The sequence below is a fragment of the Suillus subaureus genome (assembly GCF_016647635.1).
Source record: "Suillus subaureus strain MN1 chromosome Unknown BJ212scaffold_7, whole genome shotgun sequence".
Classification (NCBI taxonomy): domain Eukaryota; kingdom Fungi; phylum Basidiomycota; class Agaricomycetes; order Boletales; family Suillaceae; genus Suillus; species Suillus subaureus.
Window position 1 is genome coordinate 21,402 of NW_024538563.1, and position 26,069 is coordinate 47,470.

Sequence of the window (26,069 nt, forward strand, 5' to 3'; positions counted from 1 at the left end):
ACTCCCCTACCTCCTCTTGTAGTCCCACACGAAGTCCCTCACCCGTTTCTCAAACCACACACTCTCCTCGCGCGACAGAGGTTGTCCTCCTTGTACATGTAATACCATGAGCGGACGCACGCCATTTAATTCCACGTTATGCTCGTTGTTCTTCCCTGACAAACTTTTCTGCTCTGCAGCCCCTTGCCGGCTAGTGATCATCGCCTTCAGTAAAGTCAACGGTAAGTTCAGGACGAAATCGCCGTTGGCAACGAGCTTGAGAGTGGTGACATGGCACCACAGGGAACAACTATAATCATTGAAAGGTGCGCCGAGGAGGTGTAGGATGATCTCTATGCAGGAGGAGTGGCTGTTCGTGATGGTGACTGCATCGCCGTCCCACGTACGAGTATCGGGTACTCGCCGCGGTTCTTTGCTATCGCACCCGTCCAACTCCAGTGATCTTGATGAAGAAGGTAACGATATGCGTTGAAGATCATGAACAGAATCGCATTTCTCGATAACGATGGTCTGGCAATCGTCATCGATGGCAGCCAAAGCGTCGATGCTTGTGCGCAGGATCACTTGCTCTGCCCCGATTTTGATGTCAGCTTGATTTATGGAGACAAGACTTGAATCCGGCAATTGCAAGTTGTCAAGGGTGAGGCAAGGTATTCGGCGTGGAACTGCCTGCAGCGCTCGAGAAAGCATCACTGCTTGCGCGCTACGGATCCGACTAGATCCGCATGAAATGGTCATGAACTCGACATGTGTCAAGTTGTTCTTCAACCACCTGTGGTCGAGGTTGTAAGCTACAATTATGTCGACGTGAAAGATCCTGAGAGCGGGACAGTCGAGTTTCAAACGTGATTTAAAGTTGGTGCAATGATGAATATGTTTTCCATCTGTCAATTGTAAACTCTCAAGCTGGGGCGCATATCCTGTTAGCGTGTCCAAGTGTGGTAGGTCGTGTGCCTCGTAGAAGTTAGCCATTCTAAGGCTCTTGAGTTGTTGAAGATGCGGTGCAAGGCGGTGTAAAATAATACGAATTCCACGTTTGTGACACCACGAGTTGATTATGGTCAAATGGACAGGATAGTTGCCCGACTTCTCCAGCTGTGAGTTTATACGATGGCGGTCCTCCTCCTCGGGTACGCTTATCATCCAAAAGATCCGAGTCCACAGCTCAGGGGTAGAAGAGACGATATCTCGCCAACGTCTGCAGACCAACGCCATGCTGTGAGGGAACGGCAGGCCACCTGCCAATATCCAGTGTTCTGCTTCAGGAGTTATCACCATATCATCTTGGACGATGCCTTCCAGAACAGCCTTGAGAATGCTGAACACTATCTCTGCAGGGAGCGATGAAAAGGAGCACTGCGACATTCTTCCCGCCACTGATTACTGGTGACTGTAAAACCTTAGTGAGATCATGAAGAGAATTCATCACTGGAATGATGGACCTACCTCTCCGGCAATGGTTGTATGCTGAGAGCAAGAGAGGATAGGGGTAACACCGGACATTTGAATTTTCAATGTACCCCCGAATATAGGCCGTATCTATGCCAAGTCGCAACTCCTACACAGTGGTTGGGATCGAAGTTCAGGTTCATCCTCTTTATTTCGCATGATAATACTTATTTTTCCCAAGAGAAATATATGATATCATACTATTACCATTGTTTACGGGTTGCATGGATTACCAGTGGCGTTGCTGCAAAACGTGTCAGAGTACCGATAACCTATCCATAGACAAGTAGATACGCATGCAAGCTGGACGCCTTCACTGGGCGACTGAGCCGTGAGATGTACAAGGGTGTATCGATATTAACAAAGCGTCGACTTGTAGTTGCTCATTCTACCTTGGCGAGCTACTTCGAGTGTCAAGTCTGATCGTTTTGTCCTCTGCATTTTGAGTAAGCGGAGAAAAGGACTGCATGGCTGTAGTATTTTGAGCACATGGGCATTGACATGGGCAGTTTTACAACCCAATCGTGCCCTGTCGACAATCTCGCTTGGACAAAAGTTCAGCATCGTGACGAGCGAACCTTCATGTCCCCATCCATCAATCCACCGTCTGAGAGGTCTGACATATCGTTTCCACGACTCCAGTGTCAAGCCGTCCAACAAGATAGTCTTGACACAAGGCCAAGCACCAAGTGCAAGAGTCCCACGTTCGGTGTTGATGTTGGGTATCACCAGACTCAACAACGTAGATGAGATATGCACCACATCCCTCCGCCTAGCACAAGCTGCTCCACATTTAGGAATGCCCTGATGAATGATGCAGTAGGTAGTCATCCTTCGGCTGTGCTATCATGCAGCCAGAGTCATTTCACGAGTGGAAATTCTGGCTCCCCTTGACTGCGGAAGAAGTATTGCGTTGGATCCTCTGCCCCGATCTCCTCATCCACATTGTCATGCGATAGAATCTCGAGATGTTCGAGAAGTGGTGCGTGTAAGGCGGATAAGAGACTAAAACGATATCGGAAATAGGGCGTTTCGCAATGGATTATTAGCGTCCGTAAAAATGGTGCACTAGTACTGTCATTCTCTTCATCGCCACAGCCAATAACTGGACCATAAAATGCGAGGTGTTCTAGTGCATTGGCCGATGGTGAAAGGAGCTACAGGTCCTCGCCACTTAGCAGGAGCGGCACCGCCGTGCCCGCTGGTCTCAAGTGATCCAAGTCGTCTTGTCGTACCTCAGCGAGCGCAAGCTGAAGAGCCAGCCCAAAGGTATAGTGTTCGTTTGTATGTTGAAGTAATATATTTTCCAACGAAGACAAAGATGGTGCGGGGTATCAAGAAGGCTAGGAAGAGATGCCTCGCTCGACAGATGGATTCGGCAACGTTTAATAGATGGCCAATGACAAAATGTGACGGCAATGAGGTGATCTTATGAGCGTCTAAGGTATTTGAGAGATGTTTCGGTGGTGTCTTGGAGGTGATGAACACGTTGGTCCAAAATTTTATTGAGGAGAGGGCAAGGTAACGCCAAGCCTGCAGACTCCAGAAACGGCCAACTCGAATGGAAGGGAGCCACTTGTACTAGAAGCTTCTCCAGCACCTTGTCGAAAAATATCGAGAAGAATCTCATTTGGTAATTGGGCAATGGACGCAAGCTGCGCGTATCGAGTCCCTCGTGGTGCTAGCTGTTCTCGAAGTGCGACGAGCTGGGCCCACATGATGTACCCCAAAGATTTCGTATGCCCTGTCTTCTGGTCATCTATCACTAAAGTGTCAGAGTATCCGAACGGCATAAGTCCACCCATAGCTTACCGCGCAAACTTCTTACACACAAGTTTTGATTTTTTCGACAGCTACTGGTGCGCTTTATTGAAACCTGCACTGCCGCAGAAGGAAGAGAACTGAATTTGAAAGTTGCTGATGAGGCTCTTGCTATGCGGCGCATGCCTAGTCTACACCACATGGTTGAGAACGTCATCACCTTGTCCGAACTAGTAAATGTGATACCTACATACTTGAAAAAAGGACATCTAACCAATGCTTGAAGCTTGGACACCGCGAACCTTATGTTACTCTCGCACTTCAAAGAAACAGTTCGGAAGGTACGCCTGAGTACTACTCGGCGCTATTTGGGCGTTTGCACATGCATATATATTGGCGCGGAGAACGTAGTCGTGAATGGTCGTGATCAATCGTAAAGGTAGAGCGCCATGGGAAGATATTATGAACTGAAGCATAATAAGTCGCGGAAGTAAGACAAGCACAAACAAAAAGCAAGATCAAGGTTAGATACGGTATTGCGACGACGAGGAATGTTATACGAATACAACTGTTTGGAGCAGAGCAAGGGTCAACATGTCAAGAATATCGAGGTGTTCGTGGAAGATCGATTGGATAGGTACAGGGATTAACGCCTCCGCATTGTGTTTCCCACTTTGCGCAAAATAGCTGCACAAAGCGCGAAAGAGAACATGATCACGTAGGACAGCCGAAACTCGGGTAAAATGCGCGGTCGCGCGAGGGAAGCGTTCAGTCCTTGAGAATGCGTAGCCTTTACTTCTGGGCGAGGGTGTGCACCAGGATGAGAGTAGGGATACAACCATCCCAATGTGTGAGCAACAATCGAGCGCGCAAATGATCTCAAACTAAGGCGATGACCGGAGAAGTCGTCGTCCGGAGCGGGGAACGGATCATGAATACAAGAATGATCTATGGGCTGATGTTCATTGAGTAGCAGTTGAGCTTCTTCAGGACGAAGGTAAGCGTTGTTAACAGCTTCCTGGGCCGCGATTTGTGTTTCGACAACTTCCAGACGTGCTCGGAATGCTTCAAGCTGCGCTTGAGTGGAAACGATGGATGCTTCAAGTAGTGCAATGGCGTTATCATCATCGGAAGGTACTGCGACTTGGCCAGGCACAAGAGAGGCGCCTTCGGCTGACTCGACGGCAGTAACCTCAAGCCCTGCTGCATCAAGAATGTTTACAACCTCCCCTGGATTTAAGTTGGCCTGAGGTACGTCGTCCACAGGTATGCTGTCCAACGCACTGTCCATCTTATCAAAACCTCCGGTAAATATCGCGGTCACGATTCGTTTCTGAGTATTAGCTCGGCCGTTTCCAATGACACTGAACTTGCTGAGGCTGCATTCTACTGAAGACTCGTTTGAGTCGGCATTAATTTCGACCGCCGCCGCCACCCTCGGAGGTGTAGATGCCAACGGCAAATTGGCAGGCGTACTAGTGGGGATCCTCTTTACGGTTTCTCCCAATCCGTAGTCTACTTCCCAAGCGCGTGCACCTTTTATAGGGCCAGAGGACGTCAGGAGCTCCTCGATGGTCGGCTCGTCCTCAATCTCCTTGAGCGATGTGTATGGTGGAGGTGGCGGGTTAATCAGGCTGATCGTCGAACTTGACAGGGCAGGCGGGAGGGGTGACTTAGCGGACGGAATGTCATTGTCACTATCGACATCACTGCCACTCATAGAGCCTTCGCTCCCGCTGACGGCGCCTCTTTCGCGCTCCCAAGTGTCAACAAGACCCTTAACCTGTCCACGTCTCCTGACTCGCATACGTGCAAGGTCTCTATACCTCTGCGCGGAAGAGTCTGAAACAGAGTTGGAACGATTCAAGGTTACGGCTGGGGATGGCGAAAGGTCTCCATCAGCTCTTATGGAGGCAGATGGCGAGAGGATTAAATCCACCGATGAAGTGGAAAAATTGTACAGGTCACAGTTGAAAGGAGAATTCGAGCTGCGTGTAGATCGGGTGTAAACACCTTTTGAGTGTGCGGACATGTCTTTAGAGTGGTATGAGTCCACCCATATGCGACCACGGAGAACATCCGCGCGCAAGGCGCGGGAAGCCTCGAGCAGATGAAGTCGCTGACCGGGTGTCAAAGACAGGCTAGAAACATATGATAGTCGTCAGATAATTCTTTTAATTGTGAGAACACTCAATGGCGTGAACATACGACTTACCTGGCGAGGTCAGCGTCGGTTAATCTCAAGAAACTCCTACCGGTAATATTTTGTTCTTTGATCACACGAAGGAGATGTCCCTGATCTTCGCTACTCAACGCGTTCCCCGCCCGGAATGAAGTGGCAAAATGTGAAGCGAAGTCATCAGTGGACCAGTGCTTGGGGTTGCGAGGTAACTCATTATCCTCTGTGACAGCACTGTCATTAAGAGCAGGTAAACTTGCAGAGGATGGTAGCGTATCTGCACGCCTCAGTCTGCGAGAAGGCGTTATGTCATTACTGAGAGAGCAAGATGCACGTGTTGGAGGGATGGAATGGAAGGAAGGGGGAACAGGCAACGGAGAAGGTCGGGGAATTTCATTGACGCTTACACCTTCAACAGATGATAGGGAAGGCGTGTGACGATGCCTCGGGCGAGTTGGCGATGGAGGAACATAATGGTGTTTGACTGAGGGTGATGAATGCGGTGACGAGTTCGAACGTGAAAGAACAGCAGAGGACGTCGTCTTGATTGCATACGGATGTGCATTTGGCAGGATTGTAGAGTGCTTCTTGCTCTGCATTGGCGCTGTCGGCGCACTAGAAGACACAGTCGTGTTCATCATCGTGGACGACGACGATGGTGTCCGAACAAATTCCATGCAAATTAAATTTCCCCACAAATAAACGTGAGATTTCTTCAAATTCATTCGATGACTTACTTACTAGCTAAAGTCTAAAGCCCGGTACTGTTAAAATCATCACTGCCATTAATTCCTTCATTGAAAGTTCAGCACTTTGTAACCAGCGAGGGAGAGTCCATAGGCAGACCGATCGAAGGATGACAATTGATACTAGTCTGAGCAGGACTTGATCAATGTATTGGATGACGTGGATGGCCCAGGAGTCCTGGCAAGGCTGGTATGTACGCCAATGCCTGAAGCAGCAAGCTCAAAACATCAAATTCCTCACGAGACCTGCATCAACGGGTGAAATCACAAACCGGGCAGGAGAGGCAACATATGACATGATGATTATCGACAAAGACACTGGCACACGGTAAGTAATTTTCAAGTAGTAATGTAAATAATCATGCCAGTCGTCAGACTCAGTGCGAACGAAGTACTGGCCCAGTTTGCTGATCAATTCGATCTAGTTGTTGGTGAACGTGTCGTATATTCAGCACCGGGTAGGTCGAATTGAACATATGCTACATACAGCAGCGTGCTCAAAAGTAAAACTATCTAAGTCCCATTCGAGATCGTAGTCTTCTGGGATGTCACGGAACCCATTACTACAACTCAAGTACGTTATTCATGTTTCCATCCCACGACATAGCCAACTTACTTGGGGCAAGAGTCGTTCCTACTATGAAGGTTATTATGCCTCGCAATCTCACCCCTTCCCCCTCTCGCGTGCTGTGAGGCAGCTATTTTGAATGCAATTGGTCATCGTCTTGTTAATGCAGGGCCCCTGCTAAGCATACTTCCCATGCCTTGATATCCTCCATCAGCGCATGACTTTCAAAACTCCGAGCTTATGGAGAACACCCGAGTCTGAGTGGACGATGGACTTCGAATTCCGGCACTTTGGAGACTACAACTTGGACATGTGAATTGTATAAAAAGTGCTTCACATCCCGCATTCCCCTTCCGCGTAGCTTCGCATTCTCGGCTCCCGATTTCCTTACCGACTTGAAGTTTCTTCATGGAATGGCTGTAAAAGGCTGCATAACAGGGCGTGCGATTTGATGCCATTAAGGTGCCCACGAACAAGTCAACTTGAATGATATCGAAACTTTATCTCTAGAACATGTGGACGGTGCTGTGGATTATGGCAGAATATGGTGGACTAATCCCGCCGACTTCAATGCCTACCTGTTGGAAGCTTGAACCGGGCATGAGGACTTCAAACTTCTTCCCCGCTCGAAGTGTATGAGGTCCATGTGCCCTTACAGACACAGGAACACCACAATCTAGGCCATATGCCAGCATGCGCAGTTCGCTTGATCATGACGGCGAGTTTGGTTGCTATGCTTTGGTAATTGTTTTTTTGTTAATTACTTTCGCCTTGACCTTGATTACCATTTCACCGATGCCAATGCGTCGGTCCTTTGTCTGATGGAAAACTACTCAGGAAACGCAGCAGGGGGCGCGGCGGCACATATCGAAATCAAATACCGCAAAGACGAGGGTGTGATAACAACAACCCCATCTTGCACTTACAGAGTTCCGTACCTGACGGTTCAGACTCTAGTCGCACCCCGCGGCTGTGTGTTGGATCAAATGCAATGCGGACAGTCGGAGAGCAGAATATGTTCATGAACTATACCATCTGCACAATTCTTTCAGTCGTACCTTGAGAAGGTGGTTTGTTGTGTTAACGGTATGTCTCAGAAATATCCTCGCCCTCTGCACCGGACTGCGCCTCTTGTCATTCGCCTGATATGCGGTATTGTTCGTCAGAATGTTGGAGTGAAGTCCACGAGACATGTCATTGAAAATTTTATCAGTGTTCTGTAGCTGTAAATTATATAGCAAGGTATGATACATGCAGGGTATCTCCCAATTGGGAACTCCAGTTTATTGCCCGAACTTCGTGCATGTGCGTGGTGATGGTCCTCCAAGGATTAATCAGAGTCTAAGTCATGAAATAAAGATTAACAGTCGCTCAAGTTGTCAACAACGAGAACATACCCTATGGCTATCATGAGAACGAACCCAACGGTAGCAACGACCTAAACGTGCATTGCCGAGTAAGCATGTGTGTTGAGTTATAAGATATACCACGTACGAGGGTGGCGATAATACTAGCGGGCACGCCGTTCTTCAGGAAGTCCATATTAGAGAGATAAAGACGTCCGAGCTCATCCTCTTGAGCCGCGCTGGTCATTCAGAATGCGTCAGGTCTGACTAGCATTGGTCGTGTGATGAACATACGCAGTTTGATTAGGAAACCCAGAGACAGGCATGCCCATTCCAACAGAGCAGAGAAGACCAGTCATAAAAATGAGCAGATTTGCATGTTTGCCGGGTAGGCTTTGTCCAACCTCTTTCGCAATGGGAACCAGCAGCACACTTGCAATTGTATGACTGATAAATGTCGATACGATCTGGAAAAAGTTTTGAGTAAACTGCGAACATCACAATAGGTGATCACAAACTAGAACGACTGGGGAGAGGACAAGAACGACAGTGTACAAGGAGAGACCCTCGAGCAGGCGATGAATCATCCCATCCATAGTCACCATCAAGCCACTAGAAGTAACACCCTTGCCAAGAGCGATTCCGCCCATTGCGAGGAAAACAATTGTCCAAGCGAATTGTTCAAAGTCGTCCTTGAGAACGCGTGGGTTAGTATGAATATTGCCAATCTATTCTCCACGCACCTTTTTCAGCACACCGGTGGCAAAAAAGGCGATGATCGGAACGATAGCAATGATACCCATGTCTCCGACAAGGCCCTCGATTTCGTGCTCAAAACACCAGAGAGTAATCGTGAATAAGCAGACGAACGTAACCCAATACTGCTTGAGAGTGAAGGATTCCCTTGTTGGACGGATAGTTCGTATCTCGATCTCTCCTTCCCCGTCAGGCGAACGAGCAGGGCGGTACATCACAAGCAATAGCAACCAGATAAGCAGAATGGAGATTATAGACACCGGAAGTGCCACAGCAAACCAACTCGCCCAATCGAGTTTGGGATCCATTGCCGCGAGGGCGATGAGATTCTGTGGAGATGATATCGGGGAGCTCTGACCACCTATGTTAGCAGCCAAGGCAATGGCGAGCTGTAGGGGTCATGAGTGATTGATCTCGCATATGGTAGATAACAAACTATTAGCGCTGGCGCAAAAGCTGAACCAGGGGGCAGCGTTCTCAAGATCGGCTGAAGATAACAAAAATTAGATAATTGTTGCTGCGGGCGTAGAACGCATATCATTTACTCGGATGAGAGTGAAGCACAGTGTTGGAGCTGCAACATTACTGAAACACGTTGGCAACACGTGAGTAACAGGAATAGATGTGACCTACCTGATCCACATACTCGCAAAACAAGACACACCCATGAAGGCAAGAAGCACGGAACTGGGCCTTGTACCTGCGAAGCTCAGGACTCTCGTGATTAAAATCCGATCGATGTTGGTTTTGCTCAGAGCCGAAGAAATTGTGAATCCTCCGATCAGAAGCATGATCGTGGGCGAGAACATAACGGAGAATACATATCTGGATCATGCACTCAGTATTTCCGAGGAGGGTGATTTCGAGCAACTTACTTCGTTGCATCAGGCGTAGACAAGGCAGTGTTATTGTCATCACGTATGACCCGTAAGCATACTAACAGAAGGGGGACGCAAATTGATGTCACGAACAAGGGTATTGCCTAAAATACGAAGATAAGTAACAAGTAGAAGCCAGAGGACATTGCGTACCTCTGTCGCCCACAATATGGTGCTGAATACAAGTACGGCAAAGCATTTATTGGCCTCTTCACCAGCAACGATGTCCATATTCAATAAAGTGATGAAAACAACTAGAGCGACAGTGAGCGATACCCCCTTCTTTGTTAACTTCAGACTTCCGAGAGGGGTCGGGACATCGATCAGGCTACTTTCTTCCTGTTGTACCAGCGTAGCGCCCATGAGAGCACCTAATCCGTTGATCGTGCCGTGTCGCTGCTGCCCGATCATTTGACGCCAGACTGTATTCCGCTCCCAAGCAATGTTTTCGCGCTGGTATAGCTTCAGCTCCTGTTGTGCTGCTGACTTGTCTCCATTTGTCACACATTTGGCATAGAGATCAGTGAGTCGGGCGATGGCATCCGACATTCTGGCTTTCGACTCTTCTGTAAATGGTGCGGAGGTCTCCACAACCTCGTGCATATAACGGTCTTTAAGCTGAAGGCAATGATAAGCTATGAATAAACAGAGACACGATGAAATGCTAGATACTTCGCTATACACGACCTTGTCATACCTGAAGAAACCCCTTCAACAAATATTACACCAACGAGATAGAACCAACCCACTTTTTTAGAATCTTGCGAAAGCCAGAGTAATTGACCTCCACATAAGACCTCAGCGAGCATAAAGAGATGTAAAGGTTAGTAATTTTTCGCTTAAAGAGTAACCGGGTATCCAAGGCATAGCTGCCCTTTGCGGTCCAGATGGTGTCTCCAGCGGTGGTTATGTTATCCTTCATAGTTCTCAGTCGGCTAGCCAAGCTACGAGCTCTCCCCATCGGAGACATACTGGCGCTTGCACCACGCGAACCAGATGCAACCTGCGAGGCCGATCGTGGGCGCGGGACAAGGGATAAGACACTTGCATCTAGATCCCCCGCTTCGCTAGAAGAGACGCTAAAGCGGCGATTCGAAGGCTCCTCTCGAATAGAACCTGTTCAATCAGCGTTAGCTGTGCATGACAGGCTATTGCAAGGCAGACCTGCTGCAACACGCGTTCTGTATCCGACGGAGCTCGATTTGCGGCGCCTGCGGCGGGACCCTTTATCGTAGTCTTCAGATCGAGTTGACATGTTGTATTCATCTTCCTCATCTTCTTCTTCGTCTTCTTCATCTTCATCCATATAATTGAGTCCTGCCTCAAGCCCTGCCTCGTCTTGCTGCGTAATAGATTGCTCCAGCGCCGCGAGTTCACCCAGCAACTCCTTCTCTTGCGCTTCGTAAAACCTCACAATCTTCTGCAGTTCTCTGTCGAGTAGTGGCTTAAAGAGAATGTCCGCGCCAGACGCGTCACTGTGGTCGACAAGGGATGTTTGTTCATTGGCCTCCAAGTCATGATAGGACGATTCTATACCACCCGCACGTTGCTGCCGCTTCTCCAGCTGATAAATGTATCGTTTGAGCACATCATAGCTTCAAGATACGTTAAGAGCGTTTGTGTTTGGATATGAGGGATCAAACATACGCGATATATTCCTCCCACCAATCTGCAACAGCATTGAACTTTAATGCCGAACTGACAGAGCATCACAGAACTGTTGATTTTAATTTGAGAATGATGCACACCTGAATTTCATTGCAAATGCCTGAAGAGACGGGCCACTCAAGGTCGAGGGTGCAAGTGACCTAAGCGGAATTTCTTCTGGCTCCGTTGATATATATGGACCACTCCTACGCTGGCCCAAAACCCAGTGTCCAGACACTATGGCTAGAACTCAGATAGCCGCTAAGAGGGTGTCTAGTTAAAGCTAGGCGCTGTGTTGGCGGCCTTGGTCGATGAGTGCAAACTACTAGTACAGATTCAGACACGCCAAAAATGGTAATGTTGTCGCATGTGCGGAAATTCCCGACATGTTCGTTCAACGAGCAGTGCAATCTCGGGTATAAACGTGCATCGTGTATGCCATGTGTATGCTAAGCTCACGCATTTAACATTTTCGAGCTTGGTACCTGCATCCTCCAGACGCCCATGGCGCCAAATTCTAATCTCACCAAGTGTAAGCGCGTTTCGGCATGTAGATTCCTTGCAGTAGACACTACTGAGGTCCTGGGGCCTGCTAGACATCGAACCTTGCTCCGATGCCCTCATTCGGTACTATCTAGATTCCCGGAACAACGATCTGTGCGTGCTACCTCGACCGACGGTACAAAGGCGACAAAAGACTGGTCGCCGGGCTTCGAAAACTCGAGTTGTAATTGTTTTGAGAGCTGAGAAGAGAGCTCATGAAACCATCACATTTGAATATTGCCATGCTTTGACTCGTTCTCTTCTGCAAGCACTGGGCGACTGGATGACACATTCGGACAAGGTCTGTCACAGCCTTGCTTCATCTAATTGCCTTCGTTCTTATCTTGCGTGATACCTTCTGCCAATATCAACTGCCTCCTTTGAGATGGCCACATGTCTTTCTACTTACAGCGTTTACTCAGTGACCAATTAAAGGGGCAATGATTGCTATAATGTACACTAGACGATTAGCATCTTGCGCCATCAGGTAGTTATGCCGGCAACTGCCGCCCAGTTGTCAACTGGGTAAAGCTGTTAGAAATGTATAGTCGCATATTAACTGAGCGGCTATAGCTTAGCTACACCTGACAGGCTCGCCAGTGCTGTGATTCAATGGCGCTGCAACTTAGCTTCAAACGCGAATTAAAAGGCGAGGCAATTATGTGAAAACTCCTATCGATCTCTCTTCTCAGACCTAGTTTGGCGGGTGTTTCTGACCACACAAAACAGGTATTATCGATATGCTCTATACGGCATCCTAACTGATATCTCTCATAGCAAAGCTGACACCCACTGCACATCTAGCATTTGATCTCGAGGTACGTCTAGTCCATTTTCTCTGCACTGCATGATCGAATTTATAGACGCTCGAGAATAGAACCAACTTGACTAATACGGAGGCGTAGATCTATAATCGTCCTTCCATGGTCCGTGAGTGCGCGTGCGCAGGTGGTGCATCTCGAAGCATATCATCAAACTTCTTGACCATATTACAATCAGGGAACTGCTTTCTCGCAGCTAATTTATGCCCGGTCTCCCTGACTTCCTGAGGGAAGCCAATGAAGCAAGACATCTTAGTCGTGGTTCACGCATGTTCGACGTTCCTAACTTAGGTCTGTCATATTTTTATCAATCAGCATCGAACATATTGCTTAGCTCTAAACAGTCTTCTCAGGCGATCCACTTCAGGCCACAGAACTGCCTAACTGTTGTCTCGCCGCAGTAGTGACTAGCAGGTCCCTGACACAACGTCAAACCGACCTTCCTAATGCATGCTTTTGAAATGGCCCTTGCGCATGATCCCGGCATCTATGTCCCCTCTCCTGTGAAGACAGTTGCCCCACTAAGGCCCTGTTCTCCCGCTTCGGCCGCCAGACAATGTGTCCGTTAGAATTCCAATTCGCAACTGTGTCATTTGCCTGGGCAACCAGCAGTCCGGTATCAGCCTCGCCGGACTCAGGCTCCCACCTCAGGCTACGGGCCCTGCACCGGACAATGTCAACGCGCTGAGATTTGACAGCCGCGAAAAGCCCGGCCGCTTACACGCTTACATTTTGTCATCGATGCGGTCACTTAAGAATCTCATATCGTTCCTTCGATACCACCCAGGCTCCTTCTTTTGGATTTAAATACCCATGTAGGTGATCGTGGAGAATAAGATTAAGATAGATTAAGATGTGTCATCTAGGTCGACGTCTCGACCCCGTGGTTCTGTCGTGTCTATTTCATAGCGGTTCGGACATTGTCCCGATAGGGTTTCCTCAACATTTTCACAGATGTTCATGTTCCGACATCAGAATGTTGAGCTCCACGAGACCCTACGTTGGAATCGGACGTGGTATCCAAACATAGTGGCTAAACCTTCGTTCGCTCGGACTGAAGGAAGTGAAGAGGAGGCCATCCTATCAAAGTAAATTATTATACGTGACCCTGGTATATTACAACTAAATCAATGCAGCTTGAATCCATGCGACGATAGTAGACATGACAGTATAAAATCAAATACGGAAGATGATTAAGGCCGACAGTGCGGACGAACGTGAATATGTACGACCATGAGGGAATGAAAACCATGAATGAATTGATATCAAACATACTACCACGGACGATGTGGCCCTCGTACCGACGAATCAGATTCAGCCTCGTCATCATCACAAGAATGGCGACAAGCGGATAGCCGGGGGTCTACCCCAGCAGCTGATTTCCGGCTGTACCTCTGCGCATCAGGAGGCGATGGCAGCCGCGATGTGTCATGGCCCGCGTGCGCGCGCTGTTTCCCGGGTGACATCTGGTCAATATGACTCGATTTATACGACGAGACTTCCACAGAACGTGGTGTTGTAGGCGATACAGGAGATGCGCCATCAACGGAGCTTCCATCATGAGATGAATGATAACTCATGCTGAGCTCCGGCGAATGTGGCGTTCGATACGATCTTGAGGTTTCTGCGCTGAAGGGCCCATCCAGGGAGGAGCGATGTGTGCCTGATGATCCGTGTTTCGGCCACGAACTTGGCGGATAGGATTGTGGTGCTCTGATAAATAAGGGTCATCATTATTGTAAGCGATACAGGTACAAAAAATAATTACCGTTGATACGATGTAGACACTGATCTTTGCCTTGGCCACTGAGTGGCCTCATGTCTGGTATCGACGGCACACTCGTCATCCATCTTCAAGCGTTCCAGTACCGCTGCAGAGTCGTACGTAGAAATCCCTCGCAAGTCTTCGAGCGCAGAAATGGGAGGCAGTGCATATGATGTAGTGCTTATGTGCTTTGGAGGAGCCAAAGGTTGGATCGGAGGCAAGACAATTTGGTCTCCGGGGAACTTTCCATTTCGACTATCATGATGCATATCCTGTAGAGAAATTGAAGGAATATCTAGCGAAACCGAGTCACTAGTTGCAACTGAAGGTTTGCGAGTAGGCAAAGACGGTGGAGCGGGGTAAGGGGAATATCGCGAGCGCGCGGAGCGCTCGCGCATAATCGGAGATGCAGAAGAGGAGATATGCAGAGGCGGATTTATGGGCTGCGGATGGGAGTAAGATGACGGATCCCTGTACATCATCGATGGAAGGGAAGCTGGCTGTCCTGAGGGCAAATAGTGCGCTGATGAATTGGTGTGGGCACCTGGTCCTGCAGCGGGAATGGCCCATGATGTTTGCGAATCGCGAGGAACAGGTGGCGCAGGCGCGACTACTTGGTTGTTCCGGCGCGATCGCCTCCGCCCGGATGCAGTGGATACCACTTGACCATAGCCTGGTTGGTCCGGGGAGAGACACGTGCTTGGGAATGTGGGCCTATAAAAAATGAGTCAGCTATCCTAGGATAACAGTGCAAAAAAAATGTACCCGAAAAGAGGTACCAGATCTTCACGAATTGGCCAAGCCACTCTGAAATCAAAATCAAAGACTGCTCCTAGCTATGGAGCTCACAAGCTTACCGTCGTGAAAGTCGGAGAGCGACCTAATATGGGGTAAGCACTGCTGTATATAGGAAGCGGGAATGCTCACCTCGTAAGGCATCCATGTTCCTTGAATTTTTAAATATCCTCCCCGTACACGGCGGATAACGGGGGCCAAGTCAGGCTGTGAATCGATCATTTTCACAATGTCGGCTTGCTTGCATGTGAGACACAAGCTGCAGGAGGAGGGTCATGGTATACTCACCCTTTGAATTGCCGAGAGCTGAGATCGCGGAGGGGGTAAGTAACTGAACTACCATGTGAGTGTAAATCTCTCACCTTTCCAAATGCCCGTCCAGAGAATATACCCATCGTCAATGTCCATCATAATCCATTGACCAGTTTAGCGGGTATTCATATACAGGACTGAGAAGGAGTTGAGGCTCGCCGTGTGAGGCAGGATAGAAGGAGTGCTTACATGTAACCTCTTGGGTCATTACTTGTGATATAGCGGCCTTTGCTGACCTGGTGGTTAGGACTTGCGTACGGACGAAATCGGGGACCTTGTTGAGGCATTGAAGGTGAAGATGCCATGGAATCCTTTGTGCAGAATATGAATGAAACGAGGATGAACTAAATAGGAAGTGTGGCTCACCGGTAGTACATTGGAAGACATTATCGAGAGAGCTCAGGAATGGAAAGTATTCCGGGGGAAAAGTGGGGACCAACGGGGAATATAAAATAATTTTGAGGAGACCAGGAACTTGTTATAAGTTATGTCTGCGGATGATGAGTCAGAATTGAATTGATGGAACTGATGATGGGCCACGTCGTCGTCGTTTTGGATGTTACTAGTATCTAAGTAAATGGTTTCTGCCGCATCGACGCTAGTAGTTGACATATATACCTAGATAGCATTACATGAATGCCGTATATAGACCTGTTACATGCGTAGACCGGCCCAAGCAATCGCGCGAGGCACGCTTCCCCGACGGCAACCCTCGGCACCGGCAAGTTCAAAACGATCATACCCAAATTTGGCATCAGAACCTTCCATTCTTCTATTGCCCTGCCAGTGTTCTCGAGAAAGAATTCTTGTCACATTTTCTAATAAACCTTGACAACTTTCTATCTCACTAGAGAGCGCTGGCAATGACATTTCCTCACGCTTCCGTGGTCTCCGTCTGCCATAGCCAGCCGTCGCCTACTATCACAGCCCATCACGAGGATACCTCTCTGACGGCACCAACCTGCCACTTTGTCACACTCTTGTCAACTAAAAGGCCGCATCAATCGTGTTATGGAGGGAGTGCTGCCGGAAGCCTCATGAGGCACATTTGACGTTCAACCAAAAAGACAACCGAACAAGGTTTGTACACTCCCGGCAGAAGCATTCAGCCATGATTTTCATGGAGACACTGCGGACAATAACACCACTTTTGGGTGCAATGAGTGTCGAGGTCGCGGGTATCAATAGCTATCAAATCTATATGGCACTCCCGGCCTTTCTTTAAGCTCCATGCGACACGCGCGTCAAATTTGACCACAGACTCACATGGCCCTATCAGTGACGCCGCCCACGGACTTACTTTACCCGCTCTGGAGTTGAAACAGGCCATCAGAATCCCAGCATCACAGTCTCAGAGTACTCGCTCCGCATATTATCCTCGAGACACCCTTTTCTAATTATTTACATAAATGAGCCCACCCTCGGAAACGTACTACATAATCCCCGACTATTCCTATTTCAATATACTGTGCTGACAAATGATTCTAATGAGTCGGACCTGAATCAATGAACGCTCCCTCGGGAGGTTACTCCTCACCTTGTTATGAGAGCAATATGCCCTTATTTGGAAGCGAGCTTCGATCAGCTCATGGGTGCCTCAGAAGAGCGAAGCGTCGATCACAAATTGGTAGACCTCGAAACGTTCCGGATTCACCCTCAACGTATTTTGGATCCAGCGAAACCAGGTGAAACCCCGGAACAACGACCCGGCATCCTGGAGAATGCCTTCGGTACCGAAAATACACGCAAAAATAAGCGTAACATAGGCACGATCGCACGACAACTACTCCTCATACGGACACTTTTTCTCGTCTACCCCAAGCATCACAACAAACACAGCTCTATTGACATATCCTTATACATGTGCATCTAGTAAGGTCCAGCACCGTGTCCATATCCTTTCGCAGCAAAATTGCACAGTACACGCCGAGCCTCGTCTCCGCCACCTTTGCTTGTAGTATAGATCACGTTACTAAACTTGAATCCGTTGAACTGGCTCGCAGCGCATATAGTATATGCACCCATATTGTCAAAACCAAGCCAGTCCCCAATTTGAAGGGCCTCTGGCAGTTCAACTGCCTTGCACACGCAGTCAATAGAGTCACACGTCGGCCCCCATACGCTGCAGAGTGACAAAGGCTCCGAGGGAGAGATGTGGAACGATCCGTCAAGGGAAAGGACGTAGGGGTTCACGGTCTGGTGATCAAACATGATGCAGTTGAACGCGCCGTACACGCCATCGTTGATGTAGTCTGCGCCACCAGTGTAAGTTTAGTGACGGTATGAGAAGGTTATCCACATACACATGACGCTTGGTTCAGTCCGAAGTTAGCTTCGGATCCAAGGGCTCCAATGAGTTTTCGATCATCGGCGCCCTGCGTGCGATGATGTTCGCAGCAAGACTAAATGCTCTAGACACATAAAAACGGCCAGGCTCCGCAATTAGCCTGATACCTTTTCGGTCAGGGAAGTATTGATTAATGGCGTCGACCAAAACAGATGCGGCGGCTTCAAATCGTGCATCTTCAAAACCGCCGCCAACATCTAGAAGGCTGAATTGATAACCAACTTGAGACCCCATAATGAAGACGTCGCGGGCGCGCCTAATGGCATCCCCGTAGATGGCTGGGTCATAGCACCCACTTCCCACGTGGAAACTGACCCCAATCACGTCTAGCCCGAGCTCCTTAGCCTTCGACAAGAGGCTGGGAACAACCTCAAGGGGTGCTCCGAATTTGATACCGAACCGACAGATACTTTTGGAATCATCCGCGAGAATACGAACGATAAGTTTTGCACCCGGGTGTGCACGTGCAATTTTGTACAATTCATCAGCATTGTCGAATGTCATAGTGTTAACGCCGGCTCTTGCAGCGCTCCGCACGAAGGAAGTTGCTTTACAAGGGTTGGCGAAAATGATCCTCGATGGATCGACACCGCCAATGCTGAGGACCTGGGAAATTTCCCCATTGGATGCGCAGTCAAAGCCAGCCCCCAAAGCAGCGAGAAGCCTGATAACGTATGGATCCGGGTTGCACTTGATCGCTAAGGACTTGGTCAGAAGTTACAGGAGTTATCCAAGGCGCCCGTACAGACCGTAATGCGGGGTAATCTCTGGAAGATTCTTCATCCATCGCTCATGTTGGCGATAGACTTGGCTCAGATCAGCCACGAAAAAGGCTCTTTCTGCATCAACCTCGTTGGCACCAGCCCGCATTGCGGCATCTATGATGCCCTTGCGAAGATGGATTTCGGGGTGTCCCCTAAACAGTGGGGGGAGACAAGAAAATATTTTGTCATCATCTAGCCGATTCTCTCCTGCGATGTCATTGGTTGCTACGTCAATCAATGCTGACAGGTCCTGGATCACGGGGTCGAAAGAGGCGTCTGAATTTCCTGGTAATTTTTGGAAGTTGCTTGAAATGAAGTGGTCGAGTGGGTTCAAAGCAGAAAGTATTTCAACCGGAGACATCAGAAGATGGTCCGTGGGTGATAGAACTGTGTGATCGGACTTGTCTATAACGGAGTTTTGACCGCAGCCGGTGTGGATGGCTGGAGTTCTTTTCAAAACCTCGAATTACCGAACCAGAACCGCTGGTCTCTGAGGAACCACGGGCTAGTACGGCAGTAAAGGGTCCTCTTCAGTAAGTGGTGGGTTCCTCGCTCCCTGTCCAGCGAGGAAAAGGCTTGAAGGGTAAGGTAATAATAATAAAATCAATCGAAAAGGAAACTGAGACGAGAGTGGAAAAAGATGAGGTAGGCAAAGGAAGGAAGAGAGTCCTGTCAAGGAGGTTCGCCTGAACCGAGGTTTAAAATCAAACGCCATCACAGCATGGAGCTTTTAGCTTACCACGAACGGAAGACCACCTGGCAGTGCGGTGGAAAGTTAGTATTGGTTGATATATTAGGAGAAATGAAGGACGTACTCGAGGGTCAACAGGCGGAGATCACTATTCCTTTCCTGATCAGTAATGATGATACCGAGAGTCTCTGGAGTCGCCGTTATAACGACTACAACGAAGATACGCGATTTGCTGTTGGCAAAGGCTGATTTGCGGTTGGCCTGCAAATTGCCAATGACTCGTTGAATTGAAAGAAATTTTGGTGATCCATTGGAAGTTCCGATGAGCCAAATCATTACGTAATTCCTACCCATCGCTGTGGTGCAACACCGACACAGCATTTGTGTGACGTAGTTCCGAGTCATAACACCGCCGCTACGTTTTCATTCCTCCACCTTCTTCGAGGACTCTTCTATGACAAGATCATATAGATTTGCGCCTTAGAAGCATTCCTCGATGGAAATTTACATAGGGTATCCTCCATTAACGCTGGTCGGTCGGTTCTTCGGACTAGTAAGCAATTCTTGCACTCCTTTTGTTCACGCCTGCGATCTGAAGTCCGAATAGATCCAAGAAAACGAGATGCATTCTAAAGCACATGCACCTCGTCTGTCTGCTGCGGGGACTGAACTCGTGGAGCTTGTGGTCATTGCGGTGCCTAGACATGTCAGATTCACTAAACAACAGAGTGGAACCTAGATTCCCAGTACCTCGAACAAGCCAGAATCCCACAGAAGGATATAAACAGGTGTGTTCCTTGCTTTCCGTCGAAGACGCTTCTTCGCCGCGTGTTCTCGTCGCTTTGGTCCGTTATAGCTGAGATCAGTATAGATCTCGCTTCCACTTCCCTCTATTGACGGAACGCGAGGTAACCAAAGATAAATTTCTCCCCACGATTATAACACTACGCCCTCCTCGGCGAGCTGCCATTGCAGGGCAGCGTGAGCTCTCGTGAAATCCTTGTTTAGCAGTATTTCTCCGATCGGTAGGCGATGACATCCCTCCTGAAATGCTGACAGGTATAGTTTGAATTCACGGTCTTCCATTTGAGACCATTCCCATGACCTCTCCACTGGTTCTTGTGCAACATGGTACTTATATGTTCCATTGTCAGAATGGTTGTCCCCATTTGAGACTGAACCTTGATTCTGACATGTCCATAACAAGTAGTTCTTTCTGCTGGGTCACATCATTTCCTGTTTCCCCCGTCTTGGGCGTCATGCTTATTTGTGCATGCACAACAACGAATGGAGCTTGTTCTTAGAAGTGGCTTCAGAAGCTACGTCGGTTTCCTTCACGAAGCTTCGAGCCTCGAGATGCCTCGAGTTGTTGACGGAAAGAAACGTGGTATCATTGCCCCAAAATCCCCATTCAGCGTTATTTTCCAAAGTGATCTTAGCACGAGCAACGGACTGCAACGGACCGAGGTCCACCCATATGCTTTTTAGGTTCAAAGGCGCCGTTATAATATGTGAACTTCGTAGGAATCGTCCGGACAAACAAATAACGTCGTTTTGGGCAATGCGCAACCTTGTGCAGCGAGGGAGAGGAAATGCTTCGGCTAGCGTAGTGTATTATCCCCGGGGTGTACAGCCGACACAGGCCCGGGTCGAGGTCGTTTAACGGGGCGGTATAGCCATAGCGGTTATGTCCATTCCACGAGTCTGTCTGTGGCGGTAATTCTCGACTGCAAATGAAATCAAGGGCGTGACTGCTATCTACGCAGGAACCTTGCGATAAAGATTTGCGCTGCTCAGTATTTGTACGCGGTTGGCGTAAAACATCCGATGGATTGAAATGCTGGCACTTTATACGCCGTAAGATCTCCGTCATATATTGGCGACTCGGACAATCCTTTGATCACTGTACGAAAAGTGACAGGTAGATCGGAACATTCCATGGCGCCAGGGCCAAGCGGAATCAACAAAACAATTGAGTGTCTCTCAGGATATTCCGTAAAGGTGATAGGGACGCGGACCGCCATATATCCCGCATCTACTTGACATTGGTGACCAAAGACTGAAGAAAAATACTTTGTATAAGCCGTCGGATAAAATTCTCAATCACTAGCGAGGATGTGCCCAAGGAGCACGGGCAGCCGCGGTGGCAGGTGCGTCGTGCGACATTGACGGCGCGTGACGCTGATCGACGTGGGTATCCCATTCCATCAGACCACCCAGGGGTAGATGCTGAACTACTACTCTCTTGCCCAGAACTTCCGCCTGAGTATAGTTCAATCAGAAGGTCCGATATGAAGAATGAAGGGTCGTCACCTCAAACATCTTAAACAACCCATTGTGAACTTTCCCCCAATTAGGAACCCCAATGGCGATTGAGTGAAGCTGAGACGAGTGTTCGTAAAACGGTCCATGTTTGACCTGATGAATCCGCATAATGGACATGAAGTATAGGTTGCTTTGAGGAAGCGGGGGGTTTAAGACGGAAGCTACAGTAATATCCGTCTGGTCTGTGTGGTAAGAGGTCACATGCAAACAAAATTAAAAGAATGGACTAAATTAGAAAGTGGATTATCATACCTCGTAATTGTCCGCTTCCAAAGATATATCCAAGGAAGGTATAATCGTCGAGTCCCCAAACGCCATGGCTCCCTGCAGGCTCCAACTTGTAGACATCCTGGAGCTTCCAGCACAGTTGGAGATAGCGTACGAAAACGCTGAGGACCAAATGTCGCTCTTCATCTGGGTCAGGTTGGAGAAATCGTATGAGGGTCAGGCAAAGAAGGAAGATAGCGAATGATGATTCATGACCAGTCCCGTAGTCCATCCTCAGGAATGATCCAAATGACGTGAGCAAGTAAGGCTTCAGATACGGAGAAGCGGAGGCGAACTTTTCGCCAAGCAATTTTGAAAGAAGTTCATCAGAGCGCTGGAATACCGTTATTGCAGTGAGACACTGTTGTCACGCATGTCTGATGCCGACTCGCCTCCTCTAAGCGAGCGCCCCATGTACGAAACGCAAGATTACCAAAGCGCTGAGGAGTCTGAAGGGGCGGAATTTGATCAATCCAGTTGCTTAAGGTATCCAGGAGAGCAAGTATTCGCTCGATTTCCTGTGAACTCGATGAATCAAATAATGATGGCGCAGTCATAATTGCGGACCTGGCTCTGTTTTGGGGGGTCCACAAGTGGAAGCGTGCAGTCAACCACTGCTTCACTCAGCCGATGGAGGAACAACAAATAATCTGCATAACCCTTGGTGGATTTCCAGACTTCCACATCGTGATCGGTTCGGATTTTCAGTTCCGGGAGGACTTGCGAAATGGGCAGCTCAATCTGTCTCAATGGCAAAAGCTTGGTCTGTGAGTTTAATGGCATATCGATAGTGTAGTGTACGTCGTTCTTGTCGTACACAATAATGCGCAATGCAATCACGCATCTATTACGTAATACGCGTTCCTCACCTGACATTTCGCCACGTTCTCGCCCTTAACGCGACGCTCAGAAGCTCCTGACGGTTGACCCCAACCACATTGACTCGGACCTGCAACCTGCATAAAAGCGCTTTCTACGGAAGCCAACCCTGTCCACCTTCTGATGCCTCCATTCGACGACTGGAACACCATTGACGAAGAAGAAGAAGAAGAGCTACAGGACGCTGCAGTGAGTGCTTCCTGCCAAGTTAAGACCATCATCCAGAAGGTTCACGCAAATATACCCTAGTTTTTCGAGGGGAAGCGTGATGTTATCCTTTTTTGCATTGATTGCTCAGAATCCATGCATGAACTTCGAGATGACCCTAATTACGAAGATGTCAAAACATCTCACCTATTTACTGCCCTTGAGGCAGCCATGCAGATTCAGAAAAAGAAAGTCGTAGTAGGCCCAAATGATTCTGTTGGCATCGTGCTATTCAATACAGTGAGGTTTGCGCTGTACCACATCGAGTCTTTGTTCACAATTGGTCATGGAAGGCTCGCTCTTCTGAGGCAAAAAATCACGCTACAGAAATCAAGAAGAACTCCTTCGTTTATCAGCCTATTACGCTCATAAGTGCCCCAGCCATTCAAGAACTGATTCAACTGTTGGATGGTTTGTCATGTTGACCGTCGTGTAACGCTTGAAACTCAACGTTGTGCTCCAAGCTGCTCGAGAAGATCCAGATCTACTCAAATTCACGTTTCCTCCAATTACAGGAAAGAAAATGCCCATGGGTGATGTATTCACGAGCTGCAACTGGGTTTTACGTGACGGGTGAACATGACGCAGTCTAGTGAATAAGTATCACCAGCTTATCCTGTTCATTCAGAGCACCGAAGACAGCTTCAAAACGCGTTTTTTTGATCACAGATGATGACAATCCACACCCAGGAAGCAAGCAGCTTGTCACCTCTGCTCGGACCACCCTTCTAGTACGTCTATCCCCATAAAGTGCACGCCTGGCTAATTCGAGTCATAAGGATTTGACACAATCAGGGGTTCAAATCGAACCGTTCTTCATCGCCACTCCTGAGAAGCCATTCGAGCCAACCAAATTTTACTCGGTGAGAAGCATCTGCACTAGTTCTCATGGTTGGCTAATGGTTTTCCAAGTCCGTTTTATTGCCAAACGTATTGAATGACGAAGACGAAGATACTGGTGTTCTTCCTGAATCCATATCCATTACGCGTATCGATGATCTTCTGTCTCAAATGCATTTTCATGAGGTGCCGAAACATGCCATCTTCAGCATTCCTTTCCAACTAGCAGACGGATTTGTGATCAGCATCAAGGGGTTAGTGATTCTCCTGTCAGCTTACTGGACTTTAACATACTTGCTGCAGTTACGGGCTGGTTACAGAACAGAAGAAAGGAACTTACAAGTACTTCGTTGATCTCGGCGATCGCATGGAAGTAGCCAACAGCCGTACGGTGTACGTTGACGAGGTGCTGCATTAATTTGGTATCGTGTGCTAGCGTTAATCATTGGCATGACAGGATCAACAAGCGGAAGTGGACAAAACCGAGATGGTCTATGGGATGAGTCTTGGTGCCGCCCCTGTTGAAGGTGTCAGCGACGACGAAGACGAAGGAGCTGATACTGATTGTCGAGCTGTTCCATTGGGGAAAAGAGTATGTGTCCTTGATTTTCTTCCTTTAGTGTTAACCTCGCGTAGCCCTTTTATACTGCAGATGAGATCAGGTCTTTCCGCACCCTGGACCTTGAACCGAGTGTGTTGTGGATATCAGTCTCAGAGTTGTTTCTCACATAAAACCAATAGGCATCAAGTTACTTGGTTTCAAGAATCGTACAGAACTAGCTTTCGAGGACAGTATCAAACACTCTGTATTTATCTATCCCAACGAACTAGTGCGTTTGCTTCTTGTTTTAGTTTGTTCCAAAATGACTATGCAATGTAGAAATACTCAGGAAGCAAGCGCACATTCGCCGCTCTCCTGAAGAAAATGATAGAGAAGAAGAAGATTGGTCTCGTCCTGGCACTCACAAGACGTAACGCTGCTCCCGTTTTCTGTGCAATGCTTCCGCAAGTAAGTTTCATATTTTATTATTTATCGTGGGTCAATTGTGCCTCTGCCTGGCTAGGCGGAAAGTGGCGAAGAGGGGGGATGGAACGAGCCTGCAGGGTTTCATCTTATCCCTTTGCCGTTTGCCGACGATATTAGAGCAGCACCGCTGGAGGAAGCGTTCCGAGGTGTGCCAAGATGTATCAGATTCTAACCTAGAGCTAAATTGTCGCATAGCGCCGGATGAGCTTAAGGATGCCGCAAGGGTCTGGATTGACAAGCTCTGTGTTAAGGACGGAGCATATCCACCGGATTCCTATCCTAATCCCGGTCAGTCAAGGTTCCTTCCGAGTCATTCGCTATAATAAACTTGACCTGTGCTTACAGCCCTTGCATATCACAATGCACAGCTGCAAGCAAGTGCCTTCCGTGAAGAGTTTGATCCGGAAGCCTTCGAGGATCTTACGCGTCCAAAATATGATATGATTCACAAGGTGCGTGGATTATACTCACGGGTATACATTCTCCGATCTAATTTTGCACCAGCGCGCTGGGAATCTTATGAAGGAGTGGAAAAGGGCTCTTCTGACCGACGAATCCGCGAACGTCGTGCCCGTGACCACAGGGTCCAAAAGGAAGGCTGTACGTGCACCTGTTATTGTGATGAGACTGTCTGCTGATCAGACTGCGCAGGACGTGTCAGTTGACGAGGCGGAAATCCGCAGTAAACACGAGGTTGGTGCCTTGGCCAAGGTGGGTACTTTGAATAACGATCCGATGCAATGCCTAATCTCAACATCGCTGCAGCTCCGTGTGGATCAACTTAAGGTATCATTTGGTTGTCCCTGATCAAGCTTCATCCCACTCATTTCCTCCTAGGACTTTCTCAAGAGCAAGAGCCAGCCGGTGTCAGGAAAAAAGGCTGAGCTAATTGATCGCATTGGCGATTGGCTGGATGCTCACTGAGCGATCGCGTAAGGAAGCCGGATTTCTTTCTTATTTACGGTTGTGCATCACGTGTTGATTGCAGCTTCCTAAGAAATTACTGTCCAATACCTATATTCTTGTACTTGTACTCAACTACATAATATCCTTGTATACATGCATGATGCGACTTGATTGCGACTTGACGTTGTCTCTTCGATGAGTGTGCCCTCAAGAGTGCCCTTGAATAGCCTTTCAAGAATGCCACGGCCCG

The 26,069-nt window shown here is 48.4% G+C and overlaps 9 protein-coding genes across 9 annotated transcripts; 3 read left to right on the top strand and 6 right to left on the bottom strand.

The window, feature by feature from the left end:
- Nucleotides 1-6: 6 nt before the first annotated feature.
- Nucleotides 7-1,365, bottom strand: BJ212DRAFT_1297322 (uncharacterized protein; the record flags this gene model as incomplete). Its single annotated transcript, XM_041332571.1, has 1 exon — nucleotides 7-1,365. One exon carries the CDS (start codon nucleotides 1,363-1,365, stop codon nucleotides 7-9), a length of 1,359 nt encoding a protein of 452 aa, XP_041195884.1.
- On the top strand, nucleotides 1,246-1,769 carry BJ212DRAFT_961974 (uncharacterized protein). Its single transcript, XM_041344460.1, has one exon. The coding sequence runs from the start codon at nucleotides 1,465-1,467 to the stop codon at nucleotides 1,729-1,731; it is 267 nt and encodes an 88-aa protein (XP_041195885.1). The 5' UTR covers nucleotides 1,246-1,464; the 3' UTR covers nucleotides 1,732-1,769.
- A 654-nt stretch (nucleotides 1,770-2,423) lies between these two features.
- BJ212DRAFT_961976 (uncharacterized protein) lies at nucleotides 2,424-2,918 on the top strand. The gene has a single exon (XM_041344461.1). It carries the CDS (start codon nucleotides 2,567-2,569, stop codon nucleotides 2,882-2,884), a length of 318 nt encoding a protein of 105 aa, XP_041195886.1. The 5' UTR covers nucleotides 2,424-2,566; the 3' UTR covers nucleotides 2,885-2,918.
- Nucleotides 2,919-3,856: 938 nt separating this feature from the next.
- Nucleotides 3,857-6,030, bottom strand: BJ212DRAFT_1477916 (uncharacterized protein; the record flags this gene model as incomplete). The annotated part of the gene is made up of 2 exons (XM_041339634.1): nucleotides 3,857-5,351; nucleotides 5,426-6,030. The coding sequence occupies 2 exons, from the start codon at nucleotides 6,028-6,030 to the stop codon at nucleotides 3,857-3,859; spliced, it is 2,100 nt and encodes a 699-aa protein (XP_041195887.1).
- Nucleotides 6,031-7,726: 1,696 nt separating this feature from the next.
- Nucleotides 7,727-11,651, bottom strand: BJ212DRAFT_1335635 (SPX domain-containing protein). The gene is made up of 16 exons (XM_041334916.1): nucleotides 11,432-11,651; nucleotides 11,331-11,381; nucleotides 10,848-11,278; nucleotides 10,433-10,799; nucleotides 10,356-10,380; nucleotides 9,837-10,301; nucleotides 9,681-9,787; nucleotides 9,439-9,630; nucleotides 9,351-9,390; nucleotides 9,242-9,292; nucleotides 8,793-9,194; nucleotides 8,568-8,741; nucleotides 8,344-8,516; nucleotides 8,198-8,288; nucleotides 8,101-8,141; nucleotides 7,727-8,044 (listed from the first exon to the last, which is right to left on the bottom strand). Exons 1-16 carry the CDS (start codon nucleotides 11,440-11,442, stop codon nucleotides 8,038-8,040), a joined length of 2,628 nt encoding a protein of 875 aa, XP_041195888.1. The 5' UTR covers nucleotides 11,443-11,651; the 3' UTR covers nucleotides 7,727-8,037.
- Nucleotides 11,652-13,846: 2,195 nt separating this feature from the next.
- Nucleotides 13,847-15,706, bottom strand: BJ212DRAFT_962057 (uncharacterized protein). Its single transcript, XM_041344462.1, has 7 exons — nucleotides 15,617-15,706; nucleotides 15,543-15,560; nucleotides 15,387-15,490; nucleotides 15,317-15,339; nucleotides 15,225-15,266; nucleotides 14,463-15,173; nucleotides 13,847-14,407 (listed from the first exon to the last, which is right to left on the bottom strand). The coding sequence occupies exons 1-7, from the start codon at nucleotides 15,663-15,665 to the stop codon at nucleotides 13,969-13,971; spliced, it is 1,386 nt and encodes a 461-aa protein (XP_041195889.1). The 5' UTR covers nucleotides 15,666-15,706; the 3' UTR covers nucleotides 13,847-13,968.
- Nucleotides 15,707-17,435: 1,729 nt separating this feature from the next.
- BJ212DRAFT_1445397 (pyridoxal-dependent decarboxylase) lies at nucleotides 17,436-19,038 on the bottom strand (the record flags this gene model as incomplete). The annotated part of the gene is made up of 4 exons (XM_041338107.1): nucleotides 17,436-17,818; nucleotides 17,970-18,611; nucleotides 18,663-18,879; nucleotides 18,907-19,038. 4 exons carry the CDS (start codon nucleotides 19,036-19,038, stop codon nucleotides 17,436-17,438), a joined length of 1,374 nt encoding a protein of 457 aa, XP_041195890.1.
- A 2,027-nt stretch (nucleotides 19,039-21,065) lies between these two features.
- BJ212DRAFT_1335692 (uncharacterized protein) lies at nucleotides 21,066-22,786 on the bottom strand. Its single transcript, XM_041334917.1, has 4 exons — nucleotides 22,353-22,786; nucleotides 21,946-22,294; nucleotides 21,682-21,875; nucleotides 21,066-21,630 (listed from the first exon to the last, which is right to left on the bottom strand). The coding sequence occupies exons 1-4, from the start codon at nucleotides 22,515-22,517 to the stop codon at nucleotides 21,475-21,477; spliced, it is 864 nt and encodes a 287-aa protein (XP_041195891.1). The 5' UTR covers nucleotides 22,518-22,786; the 3' UTR covers nucleotides 21,066-21,474.
- Nucleotides 22,787-22,875: 89 nt separating this feature from the next.
- Nucleotides 22,876-25,991, top strand: BJ212DRAFT_1335695 (Ku DNA-binding complex, Ku70 subunit). Its single transcript, XM_041334918.1, has 19 exons — nucleotides 22,876-23,028; nucleotides 23,089-23,286; nucleotides 23,340-23,457; nucleotides 23,511-23,619; nucleotides 23,675-23,777; nucleotides 23,826-23,909; nucleotides 23,959-24,140; nucleotides 24,190-24,292; nucleotides 24,344-24,478; nucleotides 24,523-24,577; nucleotides 24,628-24,716; nucleotides 24,767-24,895; nucleotides 24,951-25,059; nucleotides 25,109-25,201; nucleotides 25,259-25,365; nucleotides 25,418-25,513; nucleotides 25,565-25,624; nucleotides 25,679-25,699; nucleotides 25,751-25,991. Exons 1-19 carry the CDS (start codon nucleotides 22,963-22,965, stop codon nucleotides 25,835-25,837), a joined length of 1,944 nt encoding a protein of 647 aa, XP_041195892.1. The 5' UTR covers nucleotides 22,876-22,962; the 3' UTR covers nucleotides 25,838-25,991.
- The last annotated feature ends 78 nt before the right edge of the window (nucleotides 25,992-26,069 follow it).

Coding starts and splice junctions, on each gene's coding strand:
- BJ212DRAFT_1335695 (XM_041334918.1), top strand. CDS start 22,963: ATGCCTCCATTCGACGACTGGAACACCATTGACGAAGAAGAAGAAGAA. Junction 23,458..23,510: donor ACTGATTCAACTGTTGGATG/GTTTGTCATGTT, acceptor TTGTGCTCCAAG/CTGCTCGAGAAGATCCAGAT. Junction 24,717..24,766: donor TTATCTATCCCAACGAACTA/GTGCGTTTGCTT, acceptor TATGCAATGTAG/AAATACTCAGGAAGCAAGCG.
- BJ212DRAFT_1335635 (XM_041334916.1), bottom strand. Junction 9,293..9,350: donor TGTGCTTCACTCTCATCCGA/GTAAATGATATG, acceptor TGTTATCTTCAG/CCGATCTTGAGAACGCTGCC. Junction 8,517..8,567: donor TCCTCTCCCCAGTCGTTCTA/GTTTGTGATCAC, acceptor AACTTTTTCCAG/ATCGTATCGACATTTATCAG.
- BJ212DRAFT_962057 (XM_041344462.1), bottom strand. CDS start 15,665: ATGATGGACATTGACGATGGGTATATTCTCTGGACGGGCATTTGGAAA. Junction 15,267..15,316: donor GCTCTCCGACTTTCACGACG/GTAAGCTTGTGA, acceptor TTTTGATTTCAG/AGTGGCTTGGCCAATTCGTG. Junction 15,174..15,224: donor GATCTGGTACCTCTTTTCGG/GTACATTTTTTT, acceptor CATTTTTTATAG/GCCCACATTCCCAAGCACGT.
- BJ212DRAFT_961976 (XM_041344461.1), top strand. CDS start 2,567: ATGCGAGGTGTTCTAGTGCATTGGCCGATGGTGAAAGGAGCTACAGGT.
- BJ212DRAFT_1335692 (XM_041334917.1), bottom strand. CDS start 22,517: ATGACTGCGCCATCATTATTTGATTCATCGAGTTCACAGGAAATCGAG. Junction 22,295..22,352: donor GGGGCGCTCGCTTAGAGGAG/GCGAGTCGGCAT, acceptor ACGGTATTCCAG/CGCTCTGATGAACTTCTTTC. Junction 21,631..21,681: donor GGTTGTTTAAGATGTTTGAG/GTGACGACCCTT, acceptor AACTATACTCAG/GCGGAAGTTCTGGGCAAGAG.
- BJ212DRAFT_961974 (XM_041344460.1), top strand. CDS start 1,465: ATGCTGAGAGCAAGAGAGGATAGGGGTAACACCGGACATTTGAATTTT.